General features: G+C 40.3%; 1 protein-coding gene across 4 annotated transcripts in view; it reads right to left on the reverse strand.

The window, feature by feature from the left end:
* LOC121951124 (low-density lipoprotein receptor-related protein 8-like) overlaps positions 1 to 11,135 on the reverse strand; it is a 107,810-nt gene extending 96,675 nt beyond the window's left edge. For all 4 annotated transcript variants that reach the window (XM_088085173.1, XM_088085170.1, XM_088085172.1 and 1 more), the window contains exons 1-2: positions 10,986 to 11,135; positions 10,208 to 10,324 (exon numbers count right to left, since the gene is read on the reverse strand). In XM_088085173.1, coding sequence (XP_087941299.1) covers positions 10,208 to 10,324; positions 10,986 to 11,052 — 184 coding nt within the window. In that variant the 5' untranslated portion in view covers positions 11,053 to 11,135. The remainder of the gene's footprint in view (positions 1 to 10,207; positions 10,325 to 10,985) is intronic.
* Positions 11,136 to 11,576: the final 441 nt, after the last annotated feature.

Genomic DNA, 11,576 nt, shown 5'->3' on the forward strand with positions numbered 1-11,576 from the left:
ATTGTTACTACCTCTCTGAGTGGAAGTGACAGCCATAATTCATCCAGCTACACTGAATCATCAATAAAAAGAAAGCGGTTAAGGGCTTTGGTTGCTGTGTCACAGCCATTTGCTCATCATTCCAATTCACTACCACGCCGGCTGCTGATGCTCTCTGTTACCCTGGCTTGACTTCAGAGTGGCATAATGTCCTCTGTAGGTCTGTGATGAGTGTGTGTACTCATCCACAAACAGATAAATCAAAATAAAGTGAGACTCGCAGCAACACTCAGCCAATCCTGACATCCCTGGAGCTGTCAGCAAAGATTCACAAGCATGCCTGTTGAGTCACATGAAGTGACATTTTTCACAAAAATGAATCACAAGTTTCCAAGGGCTACAGTTCTTGCAATGTGTGCCAACATCCCCCCTCGTGGGTCTGTTTTTTTCTGACAGTGATTCTAGATGAAAGGCGCTGTGTGCCTGGATGCCTGTGGCCCCAAGGCCTGGGTTCACAGCACAGACAGCTTCTCTCAAACATCCAGCGTGCGTGTTATCGATTTTCAAGCTAACCTGGGTTCATTTCACTGCCACTACTGTCCAACGGTTACAGAAACTATAGACATCACTTTATCTGTGGCACTTTCATGACAACTGAAAGGCAGGATTTTACAAGTAGATAAGCTCTCAATTTGTTAAAAAAACAACATTTCACTAGATGCATGCACAGACTTCTCATCCAGCAAATATTTGTCAGATGGTGATGTCATTAAAAAAATTGGTCCCAGTCAGACACCAAAAATTGCAAAACTGTTACAAGCAGATGGCCAGCTGGCGACGTTGTTTCATCCAATAAGGGTCAAATCAGACCCTCTCTTATGCACCAGGAAATTTAAAAAAGCAATTGCATGTATCTTTGCTTTTTGTTTTTATTAATACATTTCATTGTCAATCTATTAATTTGGTTGTGAAATGATCACACAGCCACACTGTGATGTCAACTCCAAATCCAAGATTAGTATTACACAACACACATTTGTGGTGCTTATAAGAGTTTATAAGAGTTTATAAGAGCCAGTCTTTATCCAAACTGTTTTTAAAGACACACAGGAGAAGCAGTCGGGCCTTTTTAGAAGAAAGTCCAAAAACAGTGCAGCACAAAGAGCGATAAAATCCATGTAACAGGAAAATGGTGGTGGTGGAAAGTGGTGGATGAATACATAAAGGACAGCACTTTCACCCAGGACACCAAGGTTTGAGTATGGGTTACAGTTAGCTTATTATTTTGATCGTAGTTTAACATTGCTAGGACGTTTATGAAGGACATCCAACTGATGGTAACATCATAGACACAACTTTCATTTTGTAATTTTCCTTTTAACCGTAACAGGATGCCTTGATGGGACATTCGAACAATAGTCATTAAACTTATAAATGATGACAGTTTTATGACAACTGTGAGGTTGCTTGAATGAACTAACTAACTACTTAACATCTACAACCTTCAATTTAACATTTACCAGTTTTTAGGAAAATCTGGGTTAAATTCACTGCCACTGCTGTCTATCAAAAATTATAGCCATGTGTAGCAGCATCACTTTATCTGTGACACTTTATGAAATGCTGGATTTCAAAACTAGTTTGGCTCTCAACTTGTTCAGTAAACATTTCACTCAATGCATGCACAGACTGTCCTCATTTTCACAATTTTACGACTGTCAGGTGTTGTTCATATTTGAATAAATAAACTGCTTGACATCTGCAACCTCTATTCTTTACCTGACATTTAATTGTGTTTTAGGCACCATTGTTCTGTTGAGGGAACTCATTTTGTAGCGTTAACTGACAATAAAGAAAGCTCTAAATATGCAAGAAAGTAACATAAAAGGCAAATAAGAGAGATCGACTGAGTCAAGAGGCATTTGACACAAAATCTGCCATTTGAAACCTCTTGGGTTCATGACAGCTTTTTAACAACATGATTCAAATGAAGGAACAATGACGTTTTAGTTGAATTAAAAACAATAAAAGTTTGAGAAAATAATCACTCAAAGGATTATTCAGTTTCAAAACCAGTGTTGCTCAGATTTACAGTTTATGCTGTTGTTTTAATAATGCCATGGCACCACTTCAATGATTCAACTCAACTGAAAGAGCATTTTTCATGAGGCAACTCACACTGCTCAGAGTGTCCCCAGAGAATTGTGATTTTTTTCCTTCAAAATGAGAGATTTCTGGGTGGTGTAATGTTTGAAATACTGCAAATGAGCACTTTCTTTTAGGTGTCAAGCCCTAAAACCAAGTGGAGCAGGGCATAAATACACGAAGAGTGAGGGCAAGAGGTTGGGGCTGAGTGATGTTTTATATCCCCACATTAATCCCCCTCTCTCTCTCCCTCTGGCTCATCCTCTCTCTCTCAGCATCTTTGCGCTAATCTCAGATAATAGCTCAATTGCAGACTTCGTAATGATCACTTTGGGCAAGCTGGCTTTGAGACACGCAGACACAGGGCAGAAGGCCAGTAGGGCCAGCGACCAAACAAACAAACTAAACACAGTTACATACACACACGCATGTGGATGGGGACTAGACATGGGCAGTATCCGAGCAATGGTCGCTGAGAGTTTTAGACACCTGATGCTAACAAATGCACTAAGCACCAAGTGCATCCAGGAGGAAAATGTCTAGCGGTCAGACAGATTAATTCTTGATTATTACTGGACAAGAACACCATTGCTTACTGCATTTACTGCGTAATGGTTTTTTCAAACATCTAATTTGATTACTTTGTTATTTACATGTGCTGTGCATTTTGCTTAAACACACAATATGTAATTGATTGTTGATTAACATTATAACATTACTGTACTCATTATCTTACCATAAGCATAAGCTTGGTGGCTGGCAAAAGCCTCTTATGATTCACATAGCCACACTGTGGTAAACTGGATCGATATTGTAATATCATATGAATAAATTAGGTCTCTACTGCATTACTGTGTTGCAAAGTAGCATTCAATTAATGCAAATATTATGCTGTGTTGCAGAAAAAAAAGTTGTTTTGCTGTTACTGAGTATATACAGTGACATTGTAGGATTTTCAGTTATGTATGATCTGTTGTTTTTTTTATGTTTTCCCTTAATTCAGAGCGACTAGATGTAGTGAAGGGAATATGACGCCATTGACAGGCAATTAAAAGAAATGCACCATTATTATAAATAAATTACAAATGTCTCTGGGTTTGAACACTGTTGAGAAGCTAGGACCGGGTGATAAAACAATGGTTATCTCAATACAATTTTCTTCAATAGTTATTCTGATTATAATTGTTGGCAAATGTCATGTTCTGACAATAAATAATAATGTAAACCAGCTGTTCCCAACTGGTGGGTTGTAGGTCCATTCTGAATGACCACTCTGTAATTGTAAAAAAAACACTTTATTTTGAAGTACAGGGAATTTCTGGCACAGAGCTCCTATTGCCATTTCTGTTTACTCTTGCAATATGTTTTATATATTCCCGTTCTAAGTCTAGGTGTTGTTTACATTTTATGAAATAAAGTTGAAACTAATGACTAGAAATATGGACTCTTTGGCTGGACCAGTTGGGAACCACCGTTTTAAATCACAGTTAACCATATAGTTTCTTCAACCTTAACTTAGGAGCAAAGATCAGCCTTTAAACTTGAACGAAATTATGATTTGACACTCTCATAACAATTATTGATATCTACTGATATAAAGACGATGGCTAGTCGAAGCTCAGAAGCTGTTTTCACAAATGTATTCAATTATGATTTTATCCTTTAATCTAATATCTGCAGTTTCACTATAGTTTATATTTATTTGCAAAAAACGTGTGGAGAATTCAAATTTGGGTTTGACTCTAATGACCCTTTGATTTTCTCACTATAAACACAGACTTTCAGAGCTTCCTGCTTAAATGAAAAAGATAAGAAGGTAGAGATAATTGGTAGAGGTCGATTTGACTTTCATGAATTCAACAACTTTTGCCTTAAAAAGTTTGCTTTATCCAGGCTATTAAAAACTGTTACACTAATTAAGGCTCTATCATGATTATTTGAACTGCAAGTGAGTGAGTTAACAGAACATAAATTGACCACAGACCCAATGGAAAACATGCCTCATTGCATGGAGAGATAAAAGCGTAATCCTTTCCATGCTGTGTAACAGTTGTCAACAGCCATGGAGATTATGGAGAGAATTTGAAAGGAACACAAACATCCTTCGCCACTCACCCTGCAGGTCCGAATGATTTCTTTCCTCACTTTCTATCACTTTCTACCCACTCTCTTTGTTTTTACAGCTCATCAACGATGCCTCACTTCTACGCTGTCAAACACATCCTTTCACACAGCACACACAAGCGGAGGCAAAGACTGTGGGGGGAAAATACATTCACAGAAACCAAGACATGTTTTCAACACTGATAAGTCAGAAACACAACAAGATGATGGGGTTCTCTATATTCCCTGAAACCTCTATGACAGAGGGCAGAACATCAGGGATTACTGTATTATTCCTCTGCATTCACACATAGGGCTCAGTAGTTGGCCAAACTGTTTCCTCATGTACAATCAGTTGAAATAATGTCAAAAATGTATAAAATATTGCTGTCAATGAGCCTGGCCGGATAGTGTTCACACAGCAGGGAGAACTTATAAACAACAACAACAGAGCGGTGAGTACTCAAAAAGTAGAGCTGACTGGAAGTGTTTGTACTCCAGTCGCCCATCAGTGCCAAAGGTACAGAGGCACAATGCGGCAGCAGCTCAGGGTTTAGTTTCTGTTGGGGAGAGGAGAGGAACTATATTGTAGATGGTAATGGGGCCAAATTGGTTTCAAATGTATGTTAAAAGGCACAGTTCACCCCAACATAAAAAGACATATGTTTCCTCTTTCTTGTAGCGCTATTTGGCATTTTAGATTGTTTAGGTGAGAGTTGCTGAGTGTTGGAGATATCGGCCGTAGAGATGTCTGCCTTCTCTCTTATATAATGGAACTAGATGGCACTTGGCTTGTGGTGCTCAAAGTGCCAAAAAAGTGAGAAAGAAAGTCAACAACAATGTCTCTTTCCAGAAATCCTGATAATTACTAAAGATAATCCACAGACGTTGTTGTGAGCAGTTTCATGCAGGAGCTTTTTTTTTTCCAAAACTACAGGACTACACCTGCCAACTGTGCAGAAGAAAGTGTGCATCTACTGATATCTCACCTAGCACCACTGAACTTCCTAACGTTCCAGCTCAGCCAAGGAGAACGCCATTAATGCTGACATCTCCTGCTGTCACGAGTATGAGCATCTCATCCATAAGTAGATGCAAACTTCCTTCAGCATGGTGATATGGCTTATAGGTGTGTTTCAGTTAGCGCCACAAGCCAAGTGCAATCTAGTTTCATTACACTGGAGAGAAGGCAGATATTTCTACGGCTAATGTGTTCCAACACTCTGCAACTCACACCTAGATGATCTAGATTGACAAACAGCACTGCAGATAAGAGCAAAATGTAGCAATGTATTTTTATTTGGGGATGAACTGTTATGTTTAAAACAGAGATACAGAGATGCAGGTAACATGACTGTTAGTGAGCATTAAGAGTTCTTGGAAGAGATTTCTGAAAGCAGAGGCTTTTATCCTTTTGAAAAAGAGAGGGCGATTGAAAAAAAAATCAAATGCACTGGATAAGCAACTGATAAGCAACACAAAAAGCAAATCTTGCAGTGTGAGGCCCACTTACTTTCAGTTAACACTGGATATTCTATTTCTCAGTGTCTGGACAAATCCAAAGCAACACGGGAAGCCTTTTAAAGAAATGGTAGGATTTTAAAGATAAAGCCAATTAGCAATTGTGACTAATGTCAAGAGATGGAAAAGCACTTAAGTGGACCATGGTACATTTCAGTAGGCATAACCTCCCCCCAGGAACATACAAGAGAAAAGCAACAATATGGTTGAAACCCAAAATTAATCTTAAATAATGTGCTCAATTTTCAGACTGTGCAAGAAAGTGCAGAACATTCAAATAACAGACCCCCTTTTTGAGAAAAGAGCATAAATAAAACATACCCGCACAATGAATCAACACTCATGATTGTTCCCTTTCCACAACTCGTGGCAGGTGTAAGTCGAGCTAAAACCAGCTGAGGTTTAAACACTGTTGAATATAGCATTAAGCGCGGTTGGAGGGATACTTTTTGCGTATGTACAACTTTGTGTTGTGGCAGGACTTAAGTTTGCAATAACTGCAGCGGAGGAGGCCGTATCCATAGAAAAGCTTTTTAGAATAAAGAAATTAACAGTGACTCCAAGAGGTGTGGAAGAGCGCCAGCCCTCTCAAAAGTGAGTTTGCCTCTGAAGGAGTTATGCTGATTTATTAGGTAAAAGAACACAAAGAGAGGAGGCACACAGTTTGTTGCTGACTCTGCATCTCAGAGGAAAACAAAAGAATACTTTGAGCTCTACGTGGCGATGTGAAAATGCCTCCCTGCAGGTATCGATGTTATATTCATGAACATGGATGAAATAGATCGTTATCACATTCAGGGATGAGAAGAAAGTCAAGCAGACGTGCTGGACTTTGAAGGTAACGCAGAAAGATGGAAACTGGGTGATATGCTGCTATAATCAGGGTGAGGATTAAGCGGCAGCTCCATGTCAGAGTTGGAACAAATCTCACTTTGAGAATTCAAGGCAGAATTCTTTTGTTGCCTCCGCTGCTGTCAACTCCAGACGAGGAGAGAGGCGGGGTGGCTTTTGATCCCCAGAAATGTTATGCAACCAGTAAACAAAATATAGTTTCTATTGTGGTGTGTGTAGATTCAAAATTTCAATTATCTGTCAGAAAAGTGTAGAGTTCATTGGTATGCATGTATTTGTGTTTATGCATTTATGCTTGTGTGTCTGGTCCATACTTGTGTCCATGCATACTTATGAGTGACATTATGCATGTATGAATGTATGGGTGCATGCGGTGAGGGACTGGTCAGCGGGGAATATAGTTTGGGAGATGGGGGATGGTGATGGGATGCAGTCTGGGGGTGGATGGGTGGGGGATGGGGTTAGCAGGAACAGGGTGGAGGATGGAGGAAGATCATGATGCAGAGAGGGTACATGTGTGTTTTAATATATTTACACCTGTTCTGTGAGGTTCAACTGCAAACACCAGTCAGGTTGGAAATAAGGTGACACTGGCATGACAAATTAGGAGCTGCGGCAAAGGTTCTTCCTGTCAGCATATTTTTCATAACCATGGTCTGTTGCACACATCCAGTCACTGTATTCTCAGACTTGGCATTGTGTTGCAAAATAACAAATTGTGAATACAAGTAGAATAAAAAAAAATGACACCATCCGTTCAAGCACTCAGAAACTTAATTAAAAAATGCAACCACTTCGTAGTCAACAAGAAACTAACTGTGTAATTCCTGCACAGGATTTGCTGTGAGTACAAGCTAAATCCTTACCGCTCTCTCCTCCTGTGCAGCATATGCTGTGACAGGTTTACACTTCGCTGCTCTACGCTGTCTGTCTCTTTGTCTGTTAGCCTCCTCATATGTAGAAATGAAAAAGAGTATAAAGAAGCAACCCCTGAGAATGACTTTAATAGTAACGCATTAATTAAATATTGCCAGAGTTGCACAGTGCACCAGAGACACTCTTCTTCAAATCAAATAGGGTAAAAGTTAAACAACTACCATCTTTACAGCCACAAACAAATACCACAAATATGTTACATTTGCATGTTTCCTATGTATTATATTAACATTTCTAAAGTTGCATAGCAGATGTGCTGAATGTCATTGGAGGGTATAGGGGATGGTGGATGGCGTGTCACCTTGGCTAGATGCCTGGCGAGCTACAGACCGAGAAAACCTGTTGTGATTTAGTGAGTCATTGCTGTGTTTCCAGCAGTTTACTAGGCACAAAGAAAGCAGTTGTCAATCAAGTGTTTCCTGCAGGTTTGTAGGCAGCAAGCATGTTTTTTTTTTAAAGCACTTAGTCACGGTTTTCTTGTGGCTATTTAGCTACTCGTCACTGTTTTTCTAGCAGCTTACTGGTGTTTTGTAGCATACTGGCACTGTTTTTTTTGTTCTTACCAAGATATGGTAACTACTCATACCATAGTGGCACAAAAAACAGTTGTTTTTCATCGAAACTTTGCTGCTCTTCCTGTCAAGATAGTGGCACGAAAAAGACATCACTGCTGTTCCTGCCAGGATTGTGCCCTCCAAACTGGGTATTTTAAGCCAAAACACAAGCTCCTTCTGACCATAATCAAGTTTTTTTTGCACCTAAACCTAGCCACAAATAACCACAGCATCACCGAAACACAAAGTTCAATCAGTAATCCAACACTATAAGGATGCCAGTGCAGAGACAGATCTGACTCTGCACAGTCCAATCAGCCTCATCTGCCCGCCCACGCAGATACAGCACACACAAGGAAAGGAAATGGACACACAGTGAAGGCCACTCTCTAATATATTGGCACGTAATGCTGGACTGTCATAATCATCAAACAGTGGATTGACAGTAGTCTCAGCTTTAAAGGCTTTCAGGAGGAGGGTTTTCACTCAGACCCTAAATGTGTCTGAGGTTCTGCCTGATGGAAAACACACAGGGGGTAATAAAACTTCGCTGGCAATTTCTTATTTCATTCATAAAGGAAATACTGAGGAAATAAAGCCTGACGGAGTAATGATTTCCTCCAAACATCAGGGGTTTGTGTCTGTGTGTGTGTGTGTATGTGTGTGTGTGAGAGTGTGTGTGTGTGTGTGTGTGTGTGTGTGTGTGTGTGCGTGTATGTGTGTGTGTGTGGCAGTGACACATGAATGTTTTAAGAGCAAAGATGCTCCAAATGACCGGCTTTCTTTGGCGTGCCCGCGGACTTGTCCTGCTGGCCTCAGAAACAGAGTAACAATGGCAATACCTCCAGACTAAAGCACAAAAAGAACCATGAGGTGTTTGTACACAACAGGTCTGAGTGTGTGGGAGTATGTTGGTGAAAGAGACAGAAACCAACAGAGACAGAGAGAGACGTATGAGGAGAAATACAGACTAAGTATGCATGCATGTGTTGGGAGGTGCAGAAATTCCTCCCGAGCCACAATTAACCCAGACACAAAAGAACATTGCTGCACGGCAAACATGCAGGGCTTGGATTCAGCTTTGGCACAACTTCACTGGTTTCTGCGTGAGCATTCTTCCAAAATATAGGCCACTGGCTCGCAGTCAGAAAGGAAACTGGAATTCTATTATTTCCGCACAGAACAACATGTCCAAGATACCTGTCAGAGCTTTGTGCACTAGACCGCAGCACCACGCAATCTGTCTCTCAGCTGGACAGCTTCTTATTTGAAGATGATTGGAAAATGGTTCTACCCCATCAACCCTCATTTTTTTTTTCAAAAAAGCATGCTTGTTGAGTTTTCTATATATAGGTGCAGCAGGGATGAAATCACCTGCACAAACTCTGGGTCTGAGGCACGCGCACAGACATGCACACATGCACGCACACAAACACACACGCCTAATCCCTACTCAAAATATGATTTTATTTGTGCCTCTTTGTAAACTCTGAAAGCTTTTATGTCTTCCAAAAAAATAAGGCACTGCCATGCATAATGAAAAAAAAAGAAAAAATGCTAATAGGATAGCAAATCCACCATAAAAATAATATGAAATTATGAGAGGACAGAGACCTAGGGGAGATGCGGGTGCATTTTCTGGTTCATAACTGTTAACATTATGGGAAAATACAGCTCATTAAGACAGGAGCTTCAATACACATTCCAGTCATGAACAGAACATTAAGTCAAGCTCTAATGGATAGCTGATGGGAGCAGTTCCAGGTATTATCTCTTGATAAGATTAAAGACATGAATCCGGGTAGTTTTTTAACTTTTAGCACATATATCATAACTAAAAAAACAACTGGATGGGCTCTATGATGATAGGGACACAACAGGATGCTTTCATGTTTTAGTGCACATTTTTACACAGTTAATTGTTCTGGGTGAGTGGCTTTGGGGAGGGAGGGAGGAGCTGCAGTGACCTAATAATTAAGTTTTTCATTGTTTTGTTCCATTTTGATTCCATTGTAAAAGGTTATTTCTATTTATTGTTATTTTCAAAAACACCCCTATCATCACAGGTCTTTTTCACAGTTAACAGCCTTAACATCTGCTCTGATTTTAACACTTACGACAGTTTTCTTCATCACTGTTGTCTGAGCAGTCGTCATCGTCGTCACACCTCCAGATAGTCGGTATACACCTTTTGTTATTGCACTGAAACTGTCCATCCTCACACTCATCCGTTGCTGGAGGGAAAAAAACAAACAAGAGGGGAGAACAGATGGATCAGCAACAAACGCATATAGTAGAGTAACCGCTTGTAGTTCAACTGTCATTTGCAAATGAATGCCTAATTGATATTCAGCATTCATTCAGGTCAATTGGCTGAGGCGCTGGGAGCGTCATGCTCCGTGTTTTCTTTCAGTTATTGATCCACTTTACCACGATAATTAAAAGCTGTTATGGGAGAAGAGGGGAACAGCAGCAGAGGAGGCCCCGTGTCTGCCGGACATAATTCTCCACAACATGAAGACAAAGATTCAGTCTGAGCTACTACAGCTACGTCTGATGCAGTATGGACGCTCACAGCCTGGGAACACATGACAGATCCTGAACCCGCACAGCAATTCATTAAGCCACCAAACTGCCACACATTTAAATTAAACAAGTCATATTCTCGTGGGTTACTGATGAAGAAAAGTGTTTTCTTATTTTTTTTCTCTTGGTATCAAAAGCTTTTGTGCGCTGACTGAGTGCCGGTGGCGGTGCGTCCAATCTCTCACCTCCACAGCCCCATTACTCACTCTCTCTCTCACACACACACACACACACACACTACGGTTTACGTTTTATCACATTAACGTTTTACACGCAGGGAAGCAAAAAAAAAAAACGGACACCACTGACCTTCTGAGAAATGAAGACTCAAGACTAACGAATGAAAAAGTAGCAATGTCCTTATATCCGTCCACATTTCTGAAGGAGGTGATGGAGCTCATTCACGTCCACAAAACAAAGCCCGAAAGCCGCTCTTGTTGTAACGCTGCGACGCTGCTGCCTGCCTCTCCGCTCTGAAACACCCCCTCCCTCCGCCTCACTGGCTGCCCGGCCCGTGACGACGGCGCGAGGGGCGGGGCGTAGAGCAGAGTAGAGTAGAATAGAGTAGAATACAATAGAATAAAATTTTAACGGAATTGAATTGAATTGAACTGCTATAGTATTTAAAGTACTTTAATTATAATACATTTTTGACAGTAGAAACCGTAGATGATATGTTTATTTTTTATTTCTTATCTATTTTATATATGGTTCATTTTCCACATATACATATACATTAAGTACCCTAGACATTTTCTGAATATTGGGATAAGCAAAAACATGTGAAGGCTTTGTATATGAAAATGCGACCCATGCTTTGAAAGCAACATACCGCTCGGCAACAAGAAGAAAATGTCGCCGTTGTACATTTCTGCAAATAGTGAAGATGTTATATTGTAC

The sequence above is a fragment of the Plectropomus leopardus genome, chromosome 12 (assembly GCF_026936395.1).
Source record: "Plectropomus leopardus strain MGB_pleo_1.0 chromosome 12, ASM2693639v1, whole genome shotgun sequence".
Classification (NCBI taxonomy): Eukaryota; Metazoa; Chordata; class Actinopteri; order Perciformes; family Serranidae; genus Plectropomus; species Plectropomus leopardus.